At 51.5% G+C, this 27,609-nt stretch overlaps 1 protein-coding gene across 8 annotated transcripts; it reads right to left on the bottom strand.

Annotated features, from left to right (window-relative positions):
- Positions 1 to 1,043: 1,043 nt before the first annotated feature.
- UPP1 (uridine phosphorylase 1) lies at positions 1,044 to 27,609 on the bottom strand. 8 transcript variants are annotated; one of them, XM_036072944.2, is made up of 10 exons: positions 27,498 to 27,609; positions 21,494 to 21,566; positions 12,461 to 12,525; positions 10,407 to 10,545; positions 7,988 to 8,105; positions 4,715 to 4,873; positions 4,229 to 4,343; positions 2,490 to 2,699; positions 2,125 to 2,271; positions 1,044 to 1,576 (listed from the first exon to the last, which is right to left on the bottom strand). In XM_036072944.2, the coding sequence occupies exons 3-10, from the start codon at positions 12,471 to 12,473 to the stop codon at positions 1,419 to 1,421; spliced, it is 1,059 nt and encodes a 352-aa protein (XP_035928837.1). In that variant the 5' UTR covers positions 12,474 to 12,525; positions 21,494 to 21,566; positions 27,498 to 27,609; the 3' UTR covers positions 1,044 to 1,418. The 8 variants fall into 8 exon arrangements, with proteins under 8 accessions (XP_035928837.1, XP_035928895.1, XP_035928854.1 ...); XM_036073002.2 differs by lacking the exon at positions 27,498 to 27,609 and adding an exon at positions 27,100 to 27,120; XM_036072961.2 differs by lacking the exon at positions 27,498 to 27,609 and adding an exon at positions 26,734 to 26,837.

The following is a 27,609-nucleotide window of genomic DNA, read 5'->3' as shown; positions in this document are numbered from 1 at the left end:
CGTATGAGCACCGAGCCTATTGGCTTGTTCGGGGTTTGCAGTTGCCTTTTTATTTATCTATCTATTTATTTAAGATTTTATTTTATTTATTTGAGAGAGAGAGAGCATGGGGTGGGGGGAGAGACAGAGGGAGAAGCAGACTCCGCACTGAGCAAGGAGCCCGATGCGGGGCTCGATCACAGAACCCCAGGACCCCTGAACCGAAGGCAGACGCTTAACTGACTGAGCCACCCAGGCGCCCCGCACCTCAAGTATTTAAAACAGAATTGAATACCAGAAATTAGCCACATTGATGCAAAAGTGTGGAGAAGTCACCTGGGACAAACAGAAGCCGGGGATGTCCCAAGACCCAAGCACCCCTGGGATGGGGGGCCGGGACACCCCAGAAGGGGCGGCTGCCACTCCCCAGAGACGAGGCACCCTGGATTCTCCCTGCTGGCACCCTCAGCATCGCAGCCAGGGCCACTCTGTGACCAACTCCAGGACGCGAGGGGACATGCACACCGGTGCACCTTGCAGGAGAGCCTGAGCCCAACGCACCGGGGAGGATGAGCTGCACAAGGGGTCTTGGAGCCAGGATGTGTAATTCCCACCCACAGGTGCTTGGACCCAGACCCATCTAGCCAGCAGTCATCACTGTGTGATACTCAGGCATGGAATGTTCCAGAAGAGTATATGCCTAAGTGTGTTTATGTCTTAAACTCCTGCTTCTTTGGTCATCTCTCACTACAAGTGGTGAAGGAATTCCAAAAATATATCAGGAAATGAGTTTTGTGGAACTATAGTTGGATTTCCTGCTTAGCGATGTGAAATCTGACAACCACTAGAATTGAAAAGTCTGAAAAATTTCTCTGGAAATATTTCAAATATTCAGAGGAACATCCTTACACAGAACCCATCCTGCGCTAATGTGGTCAAAAACACTCCAAGGAAGCTTTTAGAAAAATCTTCTGTGTTGTTAATGTAGGATTCTTAGCCTCTGAAATGCAACCCAATTCCCTAAATTCTTATGTAAAGTGTACATGAAGATATACAAAAGGAGATTTTTTAAAAAGATTTTATTTATTTATTTATTTATTTGACAGAGAGAGAGAGGGAACACAAGCAGGGGGAGCGGGAGAGGGAGAAGCAGGCTCCCCGCTGAGCAGGGAGCTCGATGTGGGGCTCAATCCCAGGACCCTGAGATCATGACCTGAGCCGAAGGCAGATGCTTAACCATGTGAGCCACCCAGGCTCCCCACAAAAGGAGATTTCGATGGTGATTTTTTTTAAGCTTATTTATTTATTTAAGTAATCTCTGCACCCAGCGTGGGGCTTGAGCTCAGGACTCCGAGACCTCAAGAGCCGCATGCTCTCGTGACTGAGCAGGCCGGGAGCCCGATGGTGACTTAATTTGCAGCAATCGTAAGCGCGCGTCTTTAGAGATTCAGGGGGTCTCGGGCGGCCGCGAGGCGCTTCTTGATGAAGTGGCTCACCAGCCGCTGTGGCCGTTGCTGGTACTCGACCAGCACCTCGTGGGGGCTGCTGACCTGGTCCCCCTCCAGGCGGTTGAGCAGAGTTACACACACCACGGCCACTGCAGAGAGCAAACGCCGCGTCACGGCCAAGCTCCCGCTTTCCAACTGAATTCCCCAGGACAGGCAAGGCTCCCCTTGGCTGTCCCGCAGGCCTGCCCTGTTCCCGCCTGATTCCTCCCAGCCTTCACCTCGAAAGAAGCTTTCAAGCAAGTCCCTTGAAAGCCAGGCTTCCGGGAATTCTGGAAGGGGGAGCAGACCCCGAAGGCGAGCCTAGGAACTTGGGGGTGGATTAACCGCTAATCAGAAATCTGAGGAGCTTTGAAAGCAAGCTCACGGCAGCGTCGGCAGCCTCCTGACCTGAGTGGAGGCGGGTCTTTCTCGTCCCACTCCGTGCATGCTAGCCACTGCACAGCCACTGAGGACCCCGCCCTGGACGGTGTGACGGTCAAAGGTGTCCGAGCATAGGGCTGGACAATGCCATCCAGAAACTTGCCTCGGGGGAGGGTGGGTGGAAGGCAGCCGCGGCTGGCGGGTGGTGAGTGGTGGGTGATGGGGGCGGGAGGAGGATCTGGACAGGACCCCGGTGACCAGACGCTCGCCTGCCTACCTGGGATGCTACATGCACCGCATATGGCCGCCAAGACCGAAGACTCCATCTCAATGTTGCAGATGCCAGCCGAGTGCGCTGCCTCCAAGTACTTCTGCTTGTCCTTCTCTGTGTAGGAGCAGAGCGCGCCGTCCAGACGGCCTTGCCCTGGAGACACATGCACATGTGCCAACGTTGACCTGGGTGTGTTCACCACTTGCACAGAATAAGCACCCACTGCATGCCAGGACTGTGCTACCCGCCAGGACACAGGGACACTTCGGATCCCTCCGGGCCCTGCCCGCCCATAAGCAGAGCACTCTAGGCACCATGGAAACCCGGAAGAGACGGGAGCCCCGGGCAGGATGGAGACCCCTCCCTGTCACCTTCATAGAAGTCTGAGGTGCACATGGTGTTCCCTAGGACCGTGGGGAACTCCAGCAGATCCAAAGCACACTGCATCAGCTCCTGCGCGAGCTCCTCATCCAGGTGCGTCTTCTGAACCACCCGCTTCCCCAGGACCACCTGCTCGAACACTGGCTTGAAGGAGGCATCCACCGCCTGCCGGGTGATGACCACAGAGCCAGGCTTCAGACCTGGAGAGAGAAGCAGGTGTTGCGGCCACGCAGGGCAGGTGGGGAGGGCACCGCAGAGAGCACGCAGAAAGGAAAATGACTCATCTACAGACCAAAATACCGGGACACCTGGTAACGTGCATCAAATTCTTTCTTCTGATGATAGAAGTAACGCATAAGCCTCGCAGAGAATACGGAAGAGGAAAGGGCAAAGAGAACGGAACTGCTGGGGACCCCTGTCCCCGTTACATGTTCCGAGTCCTCCAGTCCTTGCTGATTTTAACTGACACGCCACCGCTCAGGTGACCACAGTGTGCTTACCTGGTCCCTGCTTTGTGCTTTTTCATTATTTACGATTTCAAGTAACCACAGAAGTAGAAGAGTCTAAGGAACCCCTGTGCACCCCAAACCCAGCTCCAGCACCTCCCGACTCCCAGCTGATCCCATCTTCCTTTGATCCCTGCGATACTAGGGTTCCACTTCCCAAGTTTCCTGGGCATCCCCTCCCGGGGCATTTTCACATTTGTAGGGACATCACTCTGCTCCTATTCTTTGATCTTCTAATAACTTTGTGTGGGATGTGACCACGAGCCTTTCCGAATACTTACCTGAAAGGGAAGTTGGGTTTCTTAAACATTTAGGAAGCAGGGACGAGGAAGCTAGGGGATGGTTCTAGAGCCCCCCCATCAGCCGTTTCCAGGAAATGTGACAAAGCATGTCCTGGTCCCCTGTGTATTTATCTGGACTTTCTCTCCCATGCTGTTTTGGTCCCTATTCTGGTCAGTGGAGTTGCTCCCACCCTGGGGCTTAACCTGCAGGGCGCTCGGCTGCTGGCTCTCATTCCCTCACAAGCCCAGGGATGTCACAGCCCTTCTGCTGTCCTCGTCACCCTCAACCTGGGGCGTGTGAGCCCCTCCCAGAGGGGGCCAGGAACAGGGCAGCCCTGAGCCCCCGGGTGGGATTGTCAGAGTCAGAGAGCCAGCAGCTTACGTAAAGCAAATGTGCCCTGGGCTTTCTCACTGCATCCTGTCCTCTCTTTGCTCTCTCTATGGCATTCAGAGACAAAACAAAACAACATGCTCAGGATCAGCCTGGGGACCCTTTAGGCAACTTAAGGACACTTAGCTTTGTGTTCCATCTCTCTCTTTGATTTTCCTGTTGGTTTTTTCCTACGGTGGTTCGAATCCTTGCAGGAATAAGGAGGTGCAGAGGACAGGAGAAAGGCAGAGAAGCGGCTAGAAGGAAGGGAAAGAGGCAGGCAGGCAGACAAGGAGGTTCCGAGCACATCACCCCAAGAGGACGAGGCTCTGCAACGCCAGGCCCCGCACCTTTCTGCAACCTACGTCTGGGGGCTGGGTTGGGAGAATCGGCTGGATGAAAAGTAACAAAACGAGCTTCTTTTCATGCGTCCTGCTAATGAGCTTCCTCGGACAAAGCCGGTAGAAGCTCCGAGTACCCAAGCCCGCCCTGCACGGGGCCTGCCCGCAGGGAGGCTCCAGGTCCTCGTGTGCGGGATGCTGGCCCCGGGCGGAGGCCTCCTGCACACTTACCGATCCCACCGGACGTGCCGATGCGGATGACGGTGACGTCGGAGCAGTGGGCGTGGTAGAGAAGCTTGATGAGCTCGTGCAGCATGATGGAGGTGGAGGGGATGCCTATGCCATGCTGGAACCAGGGAGAAGCGCCCACGTTATGTCAGGGTGGGGTGCCCCTGGGCATGTCAAACTGGCAGTCAGACAAGAGGGACGTCCAAACATCACTCTGGGAGGTGCCAGAGTTTGCACAAAGCTCACGCACGTAGCTGTGATGCAGGTCGCCACCCCGAGAGGCTCGGTGGGGAAGCAACAACCTGCTCCCGTTATCTGGAGCTGAACACCATCTCTGCACCCCGGAGTGCTCTGGACGGTTGCTCGCCGTGCCCACTCTGACAGAGGACACGGGTGTTGAGGGGCCCCGGGCCGTGGGTGCAGAGGGCAGGCCGGGGAGGGCGCTGGCAGCGCCCGAGGCCCGAGCCCAGCACCAGGGCAGGTACTCACGCTGACAGACAGCACGGGGCCCACTTTGAACATGGCGTAGCGGTCGGTCCCCCTGCAGATGTTGGGATACTCTGCACCTGGGTGGTCAAGGCCCAGCTCCTTGGCCATGTATTTGGCAAAGGCCTCCATCCGGGTAGGGCTTCCCCCGACACACACGAACTGCAGCCAGAGAACAGAGCCCCGTCAGTCCGGGCACGGCGCACCGTCTTCGTAGCAGGGGTCCCTCCAAGGGGGACCCCCGACCAACATCAGCATCACCTAGATGTTGCAGGTAATGAAGGTCCCTGGCCCCAGCCCAGAGCTACTGTGCCTGGGGAGCCCCGTTATGGGTGCTTCCGCGAGTGATTCAGACACTGGTGATTTGGATGCTCACCCAGTTTGAAAGGCACTGACTGGGTCATGGGATCACTGCTCCATGCACGAGGCCCCTGTGTAATCCATCCCACACAACCCAGGAAAACCAGACCCTTGCTCTCTCTCTGGGGAGGAAATTCCAGGTTCTGTCCATCGTGTGCACAGCTCGGTCGGCGCCTGGAGGGAGCCTAGGTTTGGAATACAATGATGTGGACTCCTCGCTGTGCGATCAGGACCCCACAGCCCCTCTGTAAGGTGGGCTTCTAACCAACAGCTCCCCTGCCATCCAACAGCCAGATGGCCACAGTGTAGAAAGAGCCAGGGGCCCGGTGGGGGCTGGGGAATTGGGAGCTATCACGTGGGTAGGTGGCTCTCAGAGACGGAAAACCTTTCATCTGCAAAGTGCCACATACAATAACTTATTTTTCATTTTGTTTTACCCAAGAGGGAAATGTACATAAGCCAGTTTTAAGGAGTTTGATGATGAAAGAATCATTCGTCTCTAAACATGACAAACAACGTTTCCATAGCCTAGAAAAAATTTTAGGTTAAATTCTAATGCATGGAAAGCAAATAAATTAAGACCACAATGCACAGCAAAGGAAACCGTCATTCAATGACAAAGCTACTGAGTGGGAAACGATGTTTGCATATGATATGTCTGATAGGAGTTACTATCCAAAACATAAAAAGAACTTATACAACTCAACAGCAAAAAAAAGGAACAAAAAACAAAACACAAATAATCTGATTTTTAAAAATGACCTGAATAGACATTTCTCCAAAGAAGACACCCAGATGGCCAACAGACACATGAAAAGATGCTCCACATCACTCAGCATCAGGGAAATGCAGATCAAAACCACAATGAGATACCACCTCACACCTGTCAGAATGACTAAAATCAACAAGACAAGAAACAGCAGGTGTCGGCGAGGATGCGGAGAAAGGGGACCCCTCATGCCCTGTTGGTGGGAATGCAAACTGGTGCAGCCACTCTGGAGAACAGCATGGAGGGTCCTGAAAAAATTAAAAATAGAACTACCTTATGACCTAGTATTTCTACTACTGGGCATTTATCCAAGGAAAATGAAAATACTAATCAGGAAGTTATATGCAGTCCTATGTTTATTGCAGCAGTATTTACAATAGTCAAGATATGGAAGCAGCCCAAGTGCCCATTAATAGATGAATGGATACAGATGCGTGTGTGTATATACGTGTGTGTGTGTGTATGTATATGTACACACATACACACACACACACAGGAATATTACTCAGCCGTAAAAAAAGAATGACATTTGCCATTTGCAACAACGTGGATGGAGTGAGAGGGTATAATGCTAACTGAAATAAGTCAGTCAGAGAAAGACAAACACCAGAGGATTTCGCTCACATGTGGAATTTAGGAAACAAAACTAACTAACTAAGAAAAAAGAGACAAGCAGAAAAGCAGACTCTTAAATACAGAGAACAAACTGGTGGTTGCCAGGGGCGCCTGGGTGGCTCAGTCGTTAAGCGTCTGCCTTCGGCTCAGGTCATGATCCCGGGGTCCTGGGATCGAGCCCCACGTTGGGCTCCCTGCTCGGCGGGGAGCCTGCTTCTCTCTCTCCCTCCCCCACCCCCTCACCCTGCTCCTGTTCTCTCCCTCTCTCTCTCTCTCTCTCTCTCTCCCCCCCAAACTGGTGGTTGCTAGAGGGGAAAGGGTAGATGGAAGAGCCAAAGAGATAAAGGGGATTAACAGATACCAACTTTCAGTTGTGAAATAAATGGGTCATGGAGGTATAAAGTCCAGCAGAGGGAATATACTCAGTAGGACGGTAATGACATTGTTTGGTCACAGATGATGATTACATTATCCTGGTGAGCACTGAGCAATGTATGGAAGTGCTGAATCGCTATATTGTACGCCTGAAATGAATATTAGACCGTATATTAGTTATACCTCAATTAGCAAAATACTACGAGCTATAAGTAACCAGAGTAAATCCCTCTTATAAAAGAAGAACACATGGGGTGCCTGGGTGGCTCAGTCATTGGGCTTCTGCCTTCAGCTCAGGCCATGGTCCCAGGGTCCTGGGATCGAGCCCCGCATCGGGCTCCCTGCTCGGCGGGAAGCCTGCTTCTCCCTCTCCCACTCCCCCTGCTTGTGTTCCCTCTCTCGCTGTGTCTCTCTCTGTCAAATAAATAAATAAAATCTTTAAAAAAATTTTAAAAAAAAGAAGAACACATGGGGATTTGTCTCATGGTTTGAAATGCACATGGCGGCTGCTGGGACAGTCACTGGTTGTTTTGATTTTGACTCTAAACATTAGCGCATCTGTACCCACAGGGATCAGACATTTCAGAAGTCCTGTGCCAGGATAAACCAGCCCTGAGGAACTCAGGACTCTGGGGCGTGGGGGGGAGGACTAGATGCAAAATAAGCCATTACAAAAAAGATAAATACGCACACCTTAAATCACAAACAGACACATGTAATTACTCACTTATTATCCCTTGCTCCTCTACAGAAAGTTCTGTGTCCCCTTTTTCCTTTTCTCTCAGTGGGGCATTCGGAAATTTATTGTATGTGGTTCCCATTACACGCTGAATTTATAAGAGATAATTTAGGGACCAGTATGGCAGAACTTAGTTTTCTTTCACTCATTAGTTTACATATTTTAAAAGTAACAATTTGTAAAAATCTGATGAAGATACAACTTTTTTTTTTTTAAGATTTTATTTTTAAGTAATGTCCACACCCAACCTGGGGCTCGAACTCACGACTCCAAGATCAAGAGTCACATGCCAGCCAGGTGCCCCCTTGGTGACAAGATAACTTGATGAGCTGGTCCTCTGTCGCCAAGTCTACCCATATCATCTACGAGGAGGCTGATCTTAAGACAAACCCCCAGGATCGAAAGCCCTGTTTTTTACCTTCACATCTCCAAACATCGCAGGGAAATCATGCGTGCTGGTGCTGAGACTGAAATGGTAGAGGACGTCTTCTTGCATTGCTGCTACATTTGGGTTGGTGGGTTGTACAAGGTGGTCACTATTACAAAAGAGGAAGGTGAAAGGTTTATGGAGCACCAGCGCCCAGGGCCACCGTAACAGAGGTGCCCGGTGTCAGCGAGATGCGTGCGGCACGTCATGGGGTGAGATAGGCCTCCCGGCCCACAAACGCTCCCACTTCCCTGTCTCCATTCTGCCCCCTCCTCCTTCCCCGTATCCCCTCCTCACACCCCGGGCCCTGTTTGGAGGCTGATCAGAAAGAGCTCAGAAGAGCACAGGAAAGTACAAAGATCAAGATGCTAAATAGAAAGAGGATAGCCAGTAGGCTACCCAACTCCATTTCATTCGACACATGACCTTGGCTTTATTTTGAAAACAATACATTCACATAGAAGATACGGATGGAAATTCAAGAAAAAGAATCGCCTCTAGTTCTCCCTTCCAGAGATAACCTTTGCAGTCTGCGCACCTGGTATGTAATCATTCTCGCCTGGCTGCATTGGCCAGTGTTTCCGTGCGATGCCAGTGGGAGGGAGAGAAGACGTGTTTCCACTTTGGTTTTCTTTTCAGTGGTTTTCACTTTCAGCTTGAAAGTGTGTGTGGCTCCCATTATTATTTCTACTGGACAGCACACCACTGGCCTAGGGTCAGCAGACTTCTTTCCATTAAAGGCCTGAGAGTGAGTATTTTTGGTTTTGCAGGTCACAGGGGCCCCGTCACAACTCAACCCAGCTGTTGTCACATGGAAGGGACCACAGACAACATGCAGGCGAGTGGGGTTGTGCTCCAATAAAACTTTATTTACACTGCATCTCCAGCTTGCCACCCTTACACGCACCCCCTTCGACATCCATGCCTGACTGACTCCCACGGGCAGCGGGGCTCCCCCAAACCCTGGCCTGCCGGGGCCCTGGGGTGCAGAGACACATACGGATCCCTGAGTCAGGGCACTCAGGACTTCCTTGTTCTTCCTTCTGAGTGTGACTTTCTGTCCAGAACCCACTGATCTGTTTCCTCTTCAATCTAACTCAAGAAAGAAAGAAAGGAAGGAAGGAAGGAAGGAAGGAAGGAAGGAAGGAAGGAAAGAAAGAAAGAAAGAAAGAAAGAAAGAAAGAAAGAAAGAAGAAAGAAAAAAAGAAAGAAAGAGGGAAGGAAGGAAGAAAGAAAGAAGAAAAAAGAAGAAAGAAAGAAAGAAAGAAAGGAAGAAAGAAAGAAAGAGGGAGGGAAGGAAGGAAGGCAGAAAGAAAGAAAGAAAGAAAAAGAAAGAAAGAGTTAAGGAAGGAAGGAAAGAAAGAAAGGGAAGGAAGGAAAGAAAGAAGAAAGAAAGAAAAGAAAGAAAGAAAGAAAGAAAGAAAAAAGGGAAGGAAGGAAAGAAAGAAAAGGGAAGAAAGGAAGGAAAGGAAGGAAGGAAGAAAGAAAGGGAAGGAAGGAAGGAAGAAAGAAAGAAAGAAAGGGAAGGAAGAAAGAAACAGGGAAGGAAGGAAGAGAAAGAAAGAAAGAAGAAAGAAAGAAAGAAAGAGGGACGGAAGGAAGAAAGAGAAAGAAAGAAAGGGAAAGAAGGAAGGAAGGAAGAGAAAGAAAGAAAGAAAGGGAAGGAAGGAAGGGAGAAAGAAAGAAAGAAAGAAAGAAAGAGAAAGAAAGAAAGAAAGAAAGAAAGAAAGAAAGAAAGAAAGAAAGAAAGAAAGAAAGAAGGAAAGAGACAAGCTGCAGGAGACGCAGCTCTGCGAAGCCGCCCTGACTTGGGAGAAAGGAGGGCACAGGACCCCCTGGGGAGATGCGTCATGTGACTCAGGCCTCCAGGGGAGCAGCCGCTTCCTTTGCGGTGGGGGGGGCGGTGGGGGTGCGGAGCGTTTAGGAGATGTGTCTAATATTTCAAAATCTAACTGGAAACACTTATTTCCCAACCAGCCAGATGCTCTGGATAGCCATAATGCCAATTTCCTTTTTTTTTTCCTTCCCTTTTTGTATTGCTGCTCTGGGGGCAGCGACCCGGGTGATCTCCCCAGAAAGCAAGCAATCCGTAAACTGCCAGCAAGTCAGGCATGAGTTCCTGCCCGCCCGCGCGAGCACCGGCCCGGCCCCAGTCCCGGGAGACCCTGTCTGCTCCGAGGTGCTGGAAGTCTGGCGGGGAAAGGGCTCTAAGCTGTAACCAGAAGGGCTGTAAGCCAGGGCAGCCCGGGAGCACCCCGATGCTAGGGCGGGGTGCGGCCGGAGCAAGCCCCAGTGACTTCCGTGAGCTGGAGGGCCGGCGAAGGACAGGCTCTGTCTCGCTCTCGGGCATCAGATCCAGCCCGGAGTCGGTTCGTGGGTTTGGGGTTTGGCTGGCACCTCATGCACTCACATACGCCCTTCGGCTGCAGGGAAAACTGACATCACACCCTCTCGTGAAACCATCGCTGATGCAAGGTGGTGGCTGCACTCTTTCGGGATGTTCTGAGCACGGCGGGGACTGAGTAAGGGCTGACCGGCAAGAGTCAGAGCTGTCAAAACAGGATGTGATTGAGACAACTTTGCCCCATATTTCAACATATTTCAACTTTGTTTTTTTCTCTCTCTGATTCCAGGTAGAGAAAGAGAAGGAAATGGGGTCTGACTGTGAAGAACAGCAATGGTTTTTGAGTATATTAATTGGGCATGTAGCTTCATGAAGCAGAACAGGTTCAAATGGACTTTTTGGAAGGTTTTAAAATAACATGTCAAAGGCCTTACTTGGAACGCTGGTTCTCTACTCTAGATACAGTTTCCAGTTACTTTATCTCGCTCTATTTTGTCACTTTATTCATTTAACAAATATTGCTGGAACAATGTGCGAAATGAATGAGTTGCCTGGTTCTAGAAGATGCCCAGGTGGCTCGGGACAGGTGCTCAGGGACTAGAAGGGACTAGGGCAGGGAGTCTGGGGGAGGGAGGGAGGGAGAGTTGGATCCCACACCGGCCCCGCACGGGGCCCTATGCTGGGCACAAGGAACAGAGTAATACCTGGGAGGCACTCGACTTTGCAGTATAAATGATGTTATCCAGAGCTGGTGCATAATACTGCATTTAAAGCTCATGAGCACCACAGAAGCAGGGTCCTAGCCGTATCCCCACCTTAGAGGCTCACTTTAAAGATTAGGATCTCTCAAAAAAAAAAAAAAAAAAAGGGAGGGGAGCCTGGGTGGCTCAGTTGGTTGAGCGTCGACTCTTGGTTTCCACTCGGGTCACGATCTTAGGGTCGTGGGATCGAGCCCCATGTCGTCCGGCTCCGTGCTCAGCGGGGAGTCTGCTGGGGATTCTCTCTTTCTCTCCCTCTGCCCCTCCCCCTGCTCTTTCTCTCTCTAAAATATATCAATAAAATCTTTAAGAAATTAAGCTCTTTCACAAGAGGCTGCACCCATGAGCTGGCCTTTGAGCTCCAGACACCACACCCGCCTCTCAGCTCGGGGGGACCGTGAGAAGCCAGTGGTTGGCAAGGACAGCAGTGAGGGAGGGCAGGGTGGTCACCGGGGCAGGGCAGGGCAGGGCAGCGGGGGACTCCAGCTGAGTCCCGTCCATGGCCCCTGATGCCCTGTGCCCCCTTCTCAGCCCCATTTCAACCCCCTCTCCCCCACCAGCAGCCGAGGGGCCTGGATACAGGACAGGGCAGTTTGGGTTCCCAGTGACCCAGAACACTTAGAACTTTATCTCTGCAGTCATGTCCACAAGACATCCCGAAGTGTGAAAAGAGCCCTCCCAGCCTCCAGGGAAGGAGGGAGGGAGGACAGGTGTCCATGTGGGAGTCCAGGGAGGCCCGAGGAGGGCACGGGGAATGCCTGAGACTCCTCCCCCCGAGAGACGACCCAGGAGCCCAGCTCCAGGGCTCCCAGAGGGCGACACACACAACCCCGGGGCTGTCAAGGAGGGAGACCAGCCGGGCCCGGAGATGCCCTGCAGCAGGATGGGGCGTCCCTGCTAGCCCCCGCAGAGGTGGGGGGACGCGGGCGGGGGTGGGGGGGCGAGGAAACCAAAATCCTGTTGGATTCAAAGCACACGTAGGAATCAGGATGAAGGCAGGAATTCTCGCTTTGCCCTCAACGCACAAATACACATATAAGAGGGGCCGGCAGGATCACAAAGCGGAGTTCTGGAAAACCATAAAGGAAGTATTTAAGATTCAGAACCCTGACAGAGCTGGGAGGCAGCAGGGCTGTGTTGCAGAAAAGCGGCCTGCCCGGCTGAGACCCCGAGGCCACGGGCGGAGGGCAGAGCTGTTGGCCTGTCAGTCCCCGAGCCTCTGGACCTATCCCCCCGGGCCCCAGGCTCCATCACAAGAGTCAAACATGTTCCTGTATGGCGGCTCTCGGGAAAGTGCATGTCACGACGTAATCACGATAAACCCCAAAATGCAACCCGGCCCGCAGTCGGCTGGAGCCTCACCTGTGATTGTCATGTTTCTTTGTTTGGGGCCCCGAGGAAGCCATTCTCTCAATGGGGGCAGGACCCTAGGAGAAAACAACACAGAATATTATTTAAGAATAAACCCAGGCATACGTGAGACCTCACGAGTTTGTTTGGTAGAACTCTACGGGAATGGGGCAGTGTCGAACTGAAAGCAGGAGTGCATCGTCAGGACCTGGGACAGACTTTTTATTTCGTTTGTTAAAGACTTTATTCATATATATAATAGAGAGAGCACGAGCAGGGGCAGAGGCAGAGGGAGAAGCAGGCTCTCTGGTGATGTGGGGCTCAATCCCAGGACCCTGAGATCATGACCTGAGCTGAAGGCAGATGCTTAACTGAGCCACCCAGGCGTCCCGCAGGTGAACTCGGTTGATAAAGCCCATGTCCTGCCATGGGGACAGGAAAAAGGAACCAGGTTAACCCAGTGACCCAGGGGTCAGCAAGCCCGGGAGTGGAGTCTGCTCCATGTAGCCAGGACGGGTTCTCGACCTGCCAGCTCACCAGCCAGCGATCAAGAAGCTAGAGCCCACTAACGTAGCTCCCCAAAGGCCCTTTTTGGAGAAAGGTGTCGATAACTGTTATCACTGACCATTTTTAGCAAAATCTGAAACCCAGAGAAAATGAGAAACTGCAACACTTCCAACCCCCAGCTTATTCCGATGGGATTTAGTTCCTAACAGCCTCCCAACGGACCCCTTTCCTCCTTACAAATCGTGCGTCTCCTTGGTTTCCCGGACCTGCTATGTCCTGAATTAGGATTCGCTTTCATTCCCGAATAAAGCCATCTTGTTGCTGGTAAAGTAGCTGTCTGTGACTATTTCTAAGGTTAACATGACTTGGTGATCGGAGGTGGGAGCCAGAGAAGACTCGGGGCCGGTGAGCAGACAAGTGCAAGAGCCACGAGCCACGGGGTTGCTGGGCTCACTGTTTTCTCACCAAAGCTGGGCTTGAGGACAAGTGTTCTCCTGGATTTTGAGCCCCATGCTTTGTGCTCAAGCCCTTTACGCTTTACCTGGGATTTACCAAGGCCTTGACCTTTTTTTTTCCCTTTGTTGTTTTTTTTTTAAGCATTTTTTTTTAAAGACTTTATTTATTTATTTGCCAGAGAGAGAGAGAGGGAGAGTACAAGCAGGGCGAGTGGCAGGCAGAGGGAGAAGCAGGCTCCTTGCTAAGCAAGGAGCCCGATGTAGGACTCGATCCCAGGACCCTGAGATCATGACCCGAGCCGAAGGCAGACGCTTAACCATCTGAGCCACCCAGGCACCCTTTTAAGCATTTTTTAAGCATCTCTGAGAATATTCGTTTGGCCTTCAGTCTGATTCGGACTGTGTTTGATGAAACCGCATTGGCCTTCGGTCTGAGTTCTGTTTGGGACTGGACCATTCTTCCAGAAACTGGGTGGCCTTTGATTCCAGAAGGAATCAGAGAAATGGGATCCCAGTCGTCAAAATGCTTTGAGGGTGCCCCCCTTCCCCCCACTACTGGGACTGCGGCCTGTTTTTTGTTTAAAAATAATGGTCCCGCGGCACGCGCGTTTATAAATAAATGGACTGACTTAACCAGAAGTAATTTAGATCTAGACTTCCAATGGCCGTTATGGGGAACTTTCCATCTCCCCAGACTTAATTTTCTCAAAGCTGAATTGGACAACCACTGTCCTAAAATTGACAAAACTAAACGCAATTCCTTCTACAACTGGTATTTTGAAGCTTCCAAGCGCTATCTGGAATCTAAAATTGCCTCTCTCCAAAATACAGTTTGTAAACTAAATGAGGCAAACAAACAATTAAAAAGGAAAAAAGGGGGGCACCTAGGTGGCTCAGTCGATTAAGCAACCGACTCTTGATTTCAGCTCAGGTCATGATCTCAGGGTCATGAGATGGAGCCCTGGGGTCGGGTTCTGCGCTCAGCCTGGAGTCTGCTTCTCTCTCTCCCTCTGCTCCTCCCCCTACTCTCTCTCACTCAAATAAATAAATAAAATCTTTAAATAAATAAATAAATAAATGGAAAAAACGGGGGGCTTCTGAGGCCTCTTCCCCTCCCCTATTTCTCCATCCACAGAGGCGAGGCCGCCATCTGCCCTATCTTCACCCTGGCCTTGTCATCCTTCTGTCAAACCCTCTTTTCTTCTGAGGCTCCCTCTGCTCCCTCCTCTCCTGAGCCTATTAAAACCCCTGCTCCTTCAAAGTTAAGTCTTCTGGGGATCTAAATAGACCCCCGGTTTCCTAAGTTCCCTGGACTAAGGCTGAACTTTGAGCCAGAGGTAAAGAGGGTCCCCTAAGTGGCTGAGGACCCCCACAGGTTTGCTGGAGAATTTAACAGAGTTACTCCAACTTACCAACCTGGTTTCTGGGATTCGTAGCAGTTGGGCCACAGGCTTGTGGCTGAGGGCCAGCCCAAGCACTGGATAAAACCAGCCCAGTGGGAACATCCTGAGCAGGATTTAGAGAAACAAACTCCCGAATTTTGGCAAGATGCTAGACCACTCGCTGGAAATCTCCACCGAGCACTTAGAATGGCTTTTCCGAAGCCGGATGACTGGAACAAAATTCAGGCTTGCGTACAAAAGCCTGATGAATCTGTTTGCCATTATTATGATGGACTCCAAACTGACTTTAAAGAAAGTTCTGGTCTTCCTTTTAACTCTGTGTTTATTATTGGGCTGATCTGGGATCTTTTCCTTTTCGTTAAAAGGCCCAGGATGGAATGGGAAACTTGGTCTGCCCCCAGATTCAATTGCCCCGGAAACCAGTTTGCTCGCACCCTAGCTGAGTCACCTACAGGAAAGACCACTAAAATTTCCAATGTCCAACTCCACCAAACGAAGGCCCCCAAGCAAAAAGCCTAGTTTCTGCTGATACTGCTGGAACCAGGACATTGGATAAAGGACTCTTACGGGCTTAACTCTCCCGGTGCCTTCAGCCCGCTAGCTAAGCTCTTCTCCCTCCTCCTCATTCCCAGTGTTGGGGCTCTTCCAATCCTCTTAATCAACTCAGGGAAACCGCTCCCCAGATTCGGAATGGATCTCTGTCCTTGGTGACACAGGACTTATGCTCTCAGGGCCCAGCCCTCGGCTGCAAAGCAGCCCCTCAGAGCACCAAACCGGTCCAAGTAGTGGGGGTCTCCAACCAATCTCAACAGGTTCCCGCCTCTGAACCTACTCCCTTTGAGAGGTACTCACTCTTTTCTCCTCAATCCCTCTGCCCCTACTCGTTTACAGGGTTGAGATTCCCTAGAGAAGTATCGTGCCAGAATTTCTTTCTCCCCGAAGGGGAAGATAATTCCAGAATCTGACAGCAGCCATCAGAATAGCCAACCAGCAGAATTAAATAACCCTCTGATGTCTTTTGTTTGCTCTGTCTCTGGCGGGACCACACCTGAGTCTGGGGACACTGATCATTTATTCCTGTTGGATCAGCTACCACCCTCTTTCTGGGCAAAATCCTCAACTGCTATTGATAAAATGCACAGTGCACCTCCCAACAAGATTCAGATAGATCCCTCAAAACCTCTCCTTAGAATTAATCAATGCCCTATAAATAAAGAAGCCCTTCGGGGCATCCAGCCCAGGATACAGAATTTTGAGGCTCAGGGCCTCATGATCCCCTGTACTAGTCACAGCCCTACTTTACCTGGGAGGGAACCCAATGGCCAGGACCTCTGAGCAGTAAGTAACGTCGTTACCCCTCAGGACCCTGTTGTTCCTAACTCCCACGCGTTCCCACTGAAAGCAAAGTTTCCGCGTAATTGACCTATGGGGTGCATGGTTTAGTATTCCAGGCAACAAGTTTCCATGGCGATTGACCTATGGGGTGCATGGTTAGTACTCCACTCGGTAAGGACAGCCAGTGTCTTTCTGCCTTCACTTGGGAAGAACAGCAGGATAGCTGGGCAGTCATGCCCCAGGGTGACACGGAGGGTCCTTCAAAGGCTGATTCGGATGACGCACAGTTTCCCGCAGCCTCGACTTGGTTACAATGTGTAGATGACTTGCTCTTCTGCTCCCTGCTTGGACCTCTTCACAGGAAGGCAGCCTCCCCCTGTCAAAACTTTTGGCCTGAAAGGGACCTACAGTCTCCAAAGAAATGTTGCAGTTTGCACCAAGTCAGGTTCAATATTTATGGCACCTGATCTCCGAAGGAGGACTTGATGTGGATCCAGGTAGACTCGAAGGCATCCTGAATTTCCCAACACTGAAAACCAAGCACCAGTTAGGAGGCTTCCTGGGGCTGGCTGGCTATTGTTGACATTGGATTCCAAACTTGTCCCTCACGGCTCAGTCTGTATGAGCTTTACTTTTAGTAAAGTCAGGACAAACCTGACCCTATTATTTAGAAAGAGGTGGATGACATGGCCTTTGAGACTTTAAAGAAAAGTCTAACAAAAGTCTCTGCCCTCAGACATCCTAATTATCAACGTCCCTTTTCCCTCCTTGTACATGAGAAGGAAGGGGATACCCTTTGAGTGCTCACCCCAAAAACACGGGGCCCACCATTGCCCCATGGGGCATCAAAGCCAACAATTAGGCCCTATGGCTGGGGGCCTCAGAGCCATTCTCGCCACTACCCTCTTAGTTAAGGCCCACGCAGAAGGCCTCCGAAATTCTCCCGACGCTCAAGACTTTTCATCCAGGGGACTCCTGGGTGGCTCAGGCGGTTAGGCGTCTGCCTTCGGCTCAGGTCATGATCCCAGGGTCCTGGGATCGAGTCCCGCATCGGGCTCCCTGCTCAGTGGAGAGTCTGTTTCTCCTTCTCCCTCTCCTCCCCACTTGTGCTCTCTGTCACTATCTCCATCTCTCTCTCTCTCAAATAAATAAAATTAAAAAAAAAAAAGACTTTTCAGCCAGTCACCTCACCTCCTGTGACACCCTCATGGTAACTGCCCCTCTTACAATAATAACTCTTTCTGGTTCCAATAGCCTTAACCCTACCATCTTTCTGTCCTTCCAGCATAAAACCCCCCAGGACGGCTTCACGTTGACAGATCACCTGTTGACTCCCGGTGACAATTTACAGGGACCTGCTCTAACCAGTGCAGATTTTTCACAGTTTCCTGATGGTTTCTTATTTAAAGGATAAAATATCATGCTGGGTGTGCTATTGCAAATCCCTGGGAGTCACTGAGGCCCTACCTTTACCCCTGGCTCCTTGCGCCCGACAGGCTGATTTAAACGCCCTCACCTGAGCTCGTGTTTCAGCCAAGGGCAAAACCACAAACATTTATGCTGACAGTCAGTATGCCTTTGGGGAAGGAAGCTCCAGATTTGGGAATGGAGGCAACAGGTTTTCTTACCTTCCCTGGGGATAAGATTAAAAATGGCTCCTAGGTCCAACATTAACTAGGTGCCATGCTTTTGCTGGTGGCTTGAGCTATTACTAAGGGTTGTGGGCATTCCAGAATCAACTCCCTGAGGCCAGAGGAAGCCACGTCGCTGCTATTTCCACCCAAACACTGCTCCGTAGGAGCCCAAGAGCCAAACCTCTGTCATATTCCAAAGAGATGCTCTTCCAAATGACGATTAGAAAAAATGGACCAGAGATGCCCAACAATCGGCCCCAGAAAAGTTAACTCAATATTGGAAATCTGATAACTGTTGGTTTAATAAAAGAGAGAATTTGGGTTTACACCAAATAACAAGCTGGCCCCACCAGAAATTTTTAAATTCCCAGTACTTACAACTGTACGCACATTGAACCATTGGTCTACTGGGAAAACAACAGCGTTCACGAACCAACATTGGTGGGGACCCTGCTTGTCCCACTTGTCCAAAACACAATCCCGGGAAATGTACCCGTCCTGCCCAATGGACCATTTGAGGTTTGGCCAATGGGCTTCACGCAGATCCCTCCGTGTCACGGATACAAATAGGTTTTAGTCCTATGGTGGTTTGTAAGTTTTCTTATTGGGTTGAAGCCCCGCCTTGCAGACAGGCCAACACCTCTTCTCTGACTACGATCCTATGAGGAAAGATGATCCCTACCTGGGGATCCCCTCCTGAACTACACTGTGACCGGCGAGCCCATTTTACAGTCAGGAGCTTCAACAAGTCTGTGCTGTTTGGCTGGTTTTGTGACACTTTATCCTCAATGACACACCATCCTCAGTCCTCAGGGTTGGTCGGACGCACTAAGGGTGCTACGAAGACTGACTGGCAACATTTGTAGAGACCCTCCAAACGCGTTGGTCAAAGCATTGTCAGTACTTGCTCTGACCTGGGAACTCCTGGACTCTCTCTGAGATGGTCCCGGGATGCCCGATGCTCGTGGTCAACTGAAGACCCAGCGGGACAAGGCAGACTGGAGCTTACAAGGACATGACCTTGCCTGTGGATACTGCTCTACTAACCCAGCCTGAGGGCAAGAAGTTTTCCTCACCCCCCTGACCCCTGTTCTCCTGAAAACGTGTGCCTCTCCTCTGCCTCCCAGGCTGGCCCAGGATTTTGCAACAGCTCGCTTGCCCAGGGTTGTAATTCTCTTTCATTCCTGAATAAACCCAAGTGTTGCTGGTAAAGTGACTGGCAGTTTTATTTATTTATTTTTTAAGATTTATTTATTGGGGTGCCTGGGTGGCTCAGTCGTTGAGCGTCTGACCTCGGCTCAGGTCATGATCCCAGGGTCCTGGGATCGAGCCCCGTATCGGGCTCCCTGCTCTGCGGGAAGCCTGTTCCTCCCTCTCCCGCTCCCCGTGCTTGTGTTCCTGCTCTCACTATCTCTCTCTCTGTCAAATAAATAAATAAAATCTTAAAAAAAGAATAAGATTTATTTATTCATTTATTTATTTGAGGGAGGAGGGGCAGAAGGAGAAGGAGACAAGCTGACTCCCCGCCGAGCATGGAGTCCCACACGGGGCTCAGTCCCACCACCCTGAGATCATGACCTGAGCTGAAACCAAGAGTCAGATGCTCAACCCACTAAGCCACCCAGGCGCCCCCCTCCCTGGCAGTTTAGCTTTTAAGGTTAACAGATACATACAGTTGACCCTGAACTGGGGGGGTGGGGCGCCCGGTATGGGATGTTAAGACAGCTGACGCCCCTCGTAGTGGAAAACCCGCCTGGTGCTTTTGACGTTTGATTCCTCAAAAACCTAACTACTGCTACTAGCCTGTTGTTGACTAAAAGCCTTCCGGGAAACAGAAATGGTCAGTGAGCACATTATTTTGTATGTTATATGTATTATGTACCGTACTCTTACGATGAAGCTAGAGAAAAGAAAATGTTATTTAAAGCATCATAAACAAGAGAAAATACATTTACAGCACTTTGTGTATTTATCAAAAGAAATCCACATGTAAGTGGATCTGCCCAGTTCAGATCTTTGCTGTTTGAGGGTCAGCAGCGCTTGGTCTTTGTCCCATTTCCGGCGTGGAGCTCCTAAAACCTTTGGCATTTTCTAAAAGTTGTGAGCAAGGGGATGTCTCTTGTTATGTTAATGACGTGATGTTTGGAAAACGCCTAAGGATGGAGGCTGGTTGCCAGGGAAACCAATCTCGTGGCTAGAGGTTGGCACTTTCAGCCCCACCCCCCACCTCTGGGGTAGGGCTGCAGGTTGAATCAATCACTAATGACCAATGATTTCATTAATCCTGCCCATGTAACAAAACCCCCATAAAATCCCAAAAGGATGGGGTCCGGAGAGCTCCCGGGTTGGTGAGCAGGTGGAGATGTGGGGACCGTGGGCCATGTGTGGGGGGGGCATGGGAGCCCGCGCCCCCTCCCCAGACCCCGCCCTGGGCAGCTCTTGTGTCTGTTCCTGAGTTAACCCTTTATAACAAACCGGTGATCTAGGGAGTAAACAGTCTCCCTGAGTTCTGTGAGCGGCTCCAGCGGCTTCATCAAACCCAGGGAGGGGTCGTGGGGACCTCTGGTCTGTGGCTGGTGGGTCAGAACCCAGGTGACAGCCTGCACGTGGGGCTGGCGTGGGGGAGGGCGGTGCTGGGGGACCGACCCTCGACCCTCGGCCTGTGGGTCTGTGTCTCCGGGTAGATGGTGTCCCGAGTGAGTTGCATTCGGGCAGCGGTAGGAACCCACACACGCGTCAGAACTGTCATCAGATTTTGTGATCAGAATCTTGGGTCCTAATTCCAGGCAGGCAAGCACAGCTGCCATCGGACAAATCCACACAGACAGCCGGGCTTCCGCCCAAGTCTGGCTCCAGGAAATGCAACCATCAGCAGCACCCTGCGGGGACTGGCCCCGGGCTGCCCGCTGGGGTCCACCCCTCCTGCCCTCCCCCTCAGGCTGTCACTTCTCCAAGGAGATCCCATGAGGAGGCTAGGGGTCTCACAGCTGCGTCCCCAGGGCCACAGCGTTCCCCAGTGAGAGCAGTATCGCTCGCAGCAACCCCCTTCCCCCAAACCATCAGGACCCTCCAGGATGCTCATTTCTCCTCTGCGGGTGGGGAGCCGGTGGGCTGGCAGAGAGCTCAAAAGAGGAAGAGTTAGACGTGTCTTCCCGGGGCGGGGGCAGCAGACAGAATCCAAAAAAGGAAACCAAGCCGCAGAGAGCATCCTGTCTGGCCTCGCCCGAGCAAGTGCTATTGTCCACACCTGCTTGCTTTTCTTGCCTCTGAACCAGAGAAACCATCTCCCTGCCCAGTCCCTGCCCTGCACTGCCCCACTGAGTCCGCCCGGCCCCCTTTCCTTGGCACCCTTAGCGCTTGCAGGCACCCCATCCAGACTGTGAGCCTCCCCAAGACTGACCCCAAGACTGCCCCCGCTCAGTAAAAGATTGAACCAGCTTGGTGTGGAGAAAACCACAGACTTTGGCAATGCTCTGATTGGAAAGGTCCCTGCTAAGCACGGAGGATGCTTGCAGGCAGAGTGGCTCTGTGCGTGGGTTTGCATGGCCAGTCCTGGCTTAAGGTTCAGAGACACAGTTCACTCTCCAAAGGATACGTTCTACCATCGCCCCACCTGCCCGCAGAAAGGTCGAAGCCAGGAGGGGGTAAAGCAGGAGGAGCAGGGGCTGAAACCAGGAGCCCATCCATCCTCGTGGGCAGCCGCCTACTCACCTAGACTCTTCCAGCGGCCACAGGTGAAGGGGCAGTGCTGGGGAGCAGGTGTTTGCTCTTGGAAAAGAAGCCCCTGTGATAAGAAGGAAAGAGGTAATAACTATTTAGGGACATGGTGCTATGCTCGTATTTCAAAAGGGGTTTCCCAGTTGGCAAAAAAGGAACAAAGCTACATTGTATTTCTCCAAACTTCAAAGGAATCAGGAACTCAAGCTGGTCAGCGGTGCAGTCCACTTCGAGACGAGGCCAGATTTTGGCCCGCTGGGGTTTAGCTTAGAAAAGGAGGACGAGCCCCTGCTTGCAGGGTCCACCGCCCCCCAGCATCCATCCCAGTCCACTTAACGCTGGCTCACAACGTAAATCTAGACCAAAGGCCTGGAGACCCTTCCTCAACCAGAGGAGGCAGCCCCTGTGGGAGGGCCGGGTGCTCAGTGAGGAAGGGGTGATGGGGATTTCCAAACACCCCTCTGGTGCAATTTAACCAAGAGAGGTCATCGGTGGAATTTAGGGCAGATTTCTGACAAGCACTGTTTCAATTGTTTGGCTGATTTAAAATTATCGCACACCCCGGACATTTCCCCTTCCACAGACGAGGCAAATAATGCGTTTCCTGACAATCCGTGCTTGATGGTATAAAATGGGTCTTGCAATCTGGGCATCTCAGAATGAACCCTGGTGCCCGTTCCACTTCCTGTCTCCCGTGTAGATGCCAACTTGCAAAACGCGGTCCCCGATTTAGCCCTCGGCTGCACTGCCCATCCATGAAAGGCTTGGGCTGACCTTCTCCCTCCTCCTCTCCCCTCCCCCAACAAACAAGGCTGCTAGGTGCATGCAGATGCTTACGCGGTGCTTTTAGCTCACTGGGGAAAAGCTTCATCTATTTACTAACATCCCCAGAGAAGGCATTAGCTCTCTGTAAGATGCCAGAAAGTGCTAAGCATGACCTGCATCAGTCACTGACCTTGGGGAAAGATCAAAGGCCAAGTGCTCAGGCAGTGTGTCCATTAAATGTGAGCAGCACCTGGAGGTGACTGGGGGCCTCTGAAAGGTTGAGGTAGGGAATGACAGAGATTTGAGCTCCTGAAATCCCTTGTCTGCCTAGGCAGAGCCTCCTAAAAGAACTCGATTGTTAAGTATTATCTCCTAGGGAGCAACTGTAATCTCTTCTCTGAGAAAAATCCAAATAGACACTGTTACCATCCTATCTGTTTTCCTAAGAAATCATTTATCTTTCCAAAGTCCTTTGTTTCCCCAGATGCCCTTTCTGCATTCCCCCAGAAGCCATTTGTTTTCCCAGAAGTGTCCCTCTGTGCCCCCCCACGCCCTATTAAGATGGTAAATAAGCCCCCAAATTCTAACCACCTCCCGGAGCCACATTTTTGTGAACTCCCTTTGTAGACATAAATAAAAATCCATCTTTTCTCTTGCTATTCTCTTTTGTCATTTTAATTTGCAGTCCCCCAAGAACTGCACCTAAGAGGATGGATGTTTTTCTCCCCAACACATGATTCCAGCACAGTTGGAGGGACCCAGAGCCTGAGCAGAGATGTGCTAGGAACAGAAAAGTGGGGTAGGTTCTGGATCCCAGAGATGAAATCCTAAGGACTGACTGGAAGGTGGTATTAGGATGAGGCTGGCAGGAATGCCTGTGTCTAGCTAAATGTTAGGGAAGAGTGTCATCCACTAGGCATGGGGCTAAAGAGGGCTGTTTCATTGGAGACACCATGATTCAGCACAAGGTGGTTGTGGGCATCGCCCCATGGGGGAAATAAAGCTTGAGGTGTCTTCACAACGCGGGTTTGAAAAGTGAGAGATAAGGCTCGCTGGGGGAAAACAGGGCGGGTGGGAATTCGGGGTCTAAGGCAAATGCCCCCAACCAACAATTGAGGGGAGCCCAGGACACGAGAGGGACATCAAGGGAGCAAGGGGGTGACCGGGGCCACGTCCTGTCACTACAGAAGGAAATACTGATTCAAAGCTGTCTTTCAAAAGTCTAATCTTTGAGCATGGTCGGCACTGGATGAGGGTTGTGACACTTGGTGTCCCTTTGTCCTGAGGGATGGAGCTTCCGTGGAGAGCAGGCAGCGATCCTCAAACTTCACACGGAGGAGAGTATAAGTCCGCTTCCCGAAGATAAGTCTCCTCTTAACTCCTCAGGACCCCATGTGCTTCTCTAAACAATGGGAGGGTGTCCCTAGATTCCTGCCCCAGAGGTTCAGCCTCCCAGAGAAATGGGGGCTTGGTTCTGGCTCTCAGGCTCTCAGGGAGGAACCTTTGCTGTGAGCACCTGGGGCTCCCATTCACCTGTTGCCCGATTCAACTTGTAAAAAACCCCATAGTTGATTTCAGTTTCCTGGGGGTTGTTTTTAGTTTTAACCCATTAAACTAAAAATCAGATAGGTGGGCTATTCAGTGTAAATAGTTTGGTGTATAAATGTTTATAAAACCTTTTTTTTTAAGATTTTATTTATTTGAGAGAGAGCGAGAGAGAGAGCGTGCAGGGGGAGGGGCAGAGAGAGAAGCAGACTCCCCGTTGAGCAGGGGAGCCAGACATGGGCTCAATCCCAGGACGCTGGGATCATGACCTGAGCCCGAGGCAGACGCTTAACCAACTGAGACACCCAAGCGCCCCTATAAAACTTTTTGGAATGAACATAGTTCAAAAGAAAATGTGTGAGAGTGTGTGTGTGTGTGTGTGTGTGTGTGTGTGAGAAAGAGAGGGAGGAAAATGATCAACGTTTATCTTTAGGGAGTAGGAAAAGCTGCAAGTTTCACTTCCTGTTTTTATATTGGTCACTTTCTTTTTATTAAGTTTTATTTACTTAAGCAATCTCTACACCCAACGTGGGGCTCGAACCCCTGGCCCCGAGATCGAGAGTCACACTTTCCACACACAGAGCCAGCCAGGCGCCCCGGGTTTTGTTTTCTTAACACTGCATTTGTATTAATTTAATGAGCAGCAAAGATAACAAAGTCCTCTTGGACAAAAGCCCATGTAAAAAGCTTATTTATTATTATTTATAACTAAAATGTTACTTGGTGCCCACCAGGGTGGAAAGCCCTGGAGCTAAGAATGTGATTTGGAGGATCATGAAGCTTATGTGGAAAGAGCCAGAAGTCTGGCCTCCCAGAAGGGGAGGAAAAGGACAGATTGGCTGAGCCTAGGGGAGTTTGGGGCAGGCTGGAGGTCTGACTCAGAGAAAGGTGGGACACAGGACTGCAGCCAGGAAGGGCGCGGCAGCGTGTGAAAACCTTTTTAAGGGTTTAAGATTTAGACTTCCACTCAGTTCTCCGAAATCACTAATCCTTCAAAAGCCAAGCTCAGAGCCAATGAAAGGAACCCAAAATCTCTAGATTTAGGAGGGTCAAGGAGCCAGAGAGGTGGGGCAGGGCAGGGCTGGGCAGGGTGGAGGACACACAATGGCATAAGGAAGCGCAGGAGGGAGGACGGTGAGGGGGCGCCTGGGGAGGGGAGGACAGCGCAGCCTGAAGACTGCCTCAGTGGCCTTCAAAGTAGCCCTGATCTCCGGACTTTTGCGTTTCTAGGTCACACCCCATAGAAGGGAGCAGCCTGGTGCGCGGCTGAGCTCTGGCATGGGTGACCGGTTCCAAGTTGGCCAGGAAGACTGCCACCAGCGACCTTGAGTCATCTGGCAGGTCACCCGGCCAAGCCTTGACCTGGAAGGGAGACAGACCTGTGGACAGCCTCTGAGGCTGCACGACGTCCCCCCTGTGGGCACTTCCAGGTCGCTGGACAGTTTACCAGAGACACAAATTGTAAAAGGACCCACTCCCCGTGCCAATTCTATCTATGCCCTATAACTTTTGACTGTGGTTTCTCTTTACACCTGCTGGACAAACGGATGTCAGTATTCATACCGTAACACTTGTTCAATGTTGGTTCAATGCATGCTTTCATCCACAGGGGCTCTCAAGGTTTGAGAAAGAAAAGAAGAAAGAGGGAAAGAAGGAGAGAAGAAAGAAAGAAAGAAGAAAGAAAGAAAGAAAGAAAGAAAGAAAGAAAGAAAGAAAGAAAGAAAGAAAGAAAGAAAGAAAGAAAGAAGAGGGAGGGAGGGAAGGAAGGAAGGAAAGAAAGAGAGAGAAAGAAAGAAAGAGAGAGAGAAAGGGAGAAGGAAAAGGAAAGGAAAGAAAAGGGGCGCCTGGGTGGCTCAGTCGTTTAAGTGTCTGCCTTCGGCTCAGGTCATGATCCCAGCGTCCTGGGATTGAGCCCCGCATCGGGCTCCCGGCTCTGCGGGAAGCCTGCTTTTCCCTCTCCCTCTGCTTGTGTTCCCTCTCTCGCTGTGTCTCTCTCTGTCAAATAAATAAATAAAATCTTAAAAAAAAAAAGAAATGAAAGAAAGAAAGAAAGAAAAGAAAAGAGTCCCAAAACGGACTCACTTGCCCCAGGACAGCAAACCGAGACTTAATATCCGTTAAATAAAAACCAGATGGGAGACCAGCCTTAAAAAAATCCAAGCAGAAGATAAGTTTAGTCATATGAAGTTTTTTTTTTGCAAGACTAACTTGACCCCAGCCACTTCTTCCTTATGCCTCTGGAAATTGAGAGTGAAACTTACAGTTTCCCCAAGATGGGTATGAGGTAACCGGGGACCAATTCCCTACCATTTAAGAAGATTCTAACTTTGTAGCCAAGCCCTGTGAAGAATAATGGGTGCCTTCCTGCTGCTTTATAACCATATATCCCTGTAAGTCCCGTTCCATGTTCTGGTTTAAGCGCCCCCTGTTTGCAAACTGTCTCTTCCAGGCGCGCATAATAAACTTTTACTAATTGCTACTCTGGTGAATCAGTGGCTTTATTTCTGTTCTTTCTGAATTTCTGACAGTTCTAACCCATTAGCCTCTCAGAAATTTGACCTTTAACCAATCCACCTGCAATCACCTGCTCACAATAGTGAGAGACTCCTGCCCTTCCCCCAAAGGAAGATGACCTTGCCGGAACAATCCTTTCCTTTTGCAGTAACTTTTATCTAGTCCCCGCAGGTCCCTATCCCCTCACCATCAGGCTCCCTCACCCCCCCCCCCCCCCCGCCCGGCACCCGTCCTTCTGCCTGTAAAACTCTTCCCTTTGTACAGCTCCCCGCAGCTCCTTTCTGCTTGCTGGATGGGATGCTGCGGCATTGGTGAGTGACCAAATAAAGCCAATAGGGTCCTCAAGCCTACTCAGTGGAATTTTGTTTTTTGAGAGTAAAAATCATCCTCCAAAAAGTAACTTTACTTACCTCTCCCCCAAAGAAAAGGGGGGGAGTTCTAGGTGTTCTCTGGTTTGGGCTGCGGAGAAGACAGTCCCCACTCTGCCCACCACCACCAGAGGTCACAGCGGCTGCGCTCGGCCGCGGCCGCGGGTCCCGGAGCGAGGCGGCCGTGACCGGGTCAGGAAGCGCATCCTTCTCCCCCCGCCCGCACCCTCTGAGCGCTCTCCCTGTGCACCCTGCTCCCAAATGCACCCCCATCCCCTCTGCCAGAGCATTCTCCCCACGCACCCTCTGAGCGCTCTCTCAGCATCCTCCGGATGGCACATCCTCCCCGCACTCTGCTCATCCTTCCCGCGCGCCCTGCTCCCGGCGCACCCTTCCCGCAGCCCTCACCGGGTACTCGGCTCCCTGAACCTGCTCTCCTCCAACCCCGCACATGGCTCCACGCGCGCCCTGCTCATCGTCCCCGCGCGCGCTGCTCCCGGAGCACCTTCCCCGTAGCCCTCGCCGTATACTCCCCTCCCTGCACCTTCCCCCCACCCTCCCCGCACCCTGCTCGTCCTCCTTGCGCGCCCCGTTCATCCTCCTCGCGCATCCTGCTCAACCTCCTCGAACACCCTGTTCGCAGGGCCCCCTCCCCGTGAGCCCTCTCCTCTCCGTGTATTCCCCTCCCCGCGCTCCCTGCTCCCCGCACATCCTTCCCAGCCAACGGCTGAGTCACCTCCCCAGCAGGTGACACGAAGGCATGGTCCCCGAAAGCGGAATCCCGAAGCCCGGCCTGGATCACTCACCTGCGCAAAGGGACCGGCAGGGTCAATTTCGGATGTAGGTCTGCGCGCTGAGCCCGGGTCACCGCGCCGCCGCTGCCCCCTCCCCGCCCCGTTCCGGGAAGGCTGCCCCCAA

The sequence above is a fragment of the Halichoerus grypus genome, chromosome 12 (assembly GCF_964656455.1).
Source record: "Halichoerus grypus chromosome 12, mHalGry1.hap1.1, whole genome shotgun sequence".
Taxonomy (NCBI): Eukaryota; Metazoa; Chordata; class Mammalia; order Carnivora; family Phocidae; genus Halichoerus; species Halichoerus grypus.
This window is presented reverse-complemented; position numbering and strand designations above follow the sequence as displayed.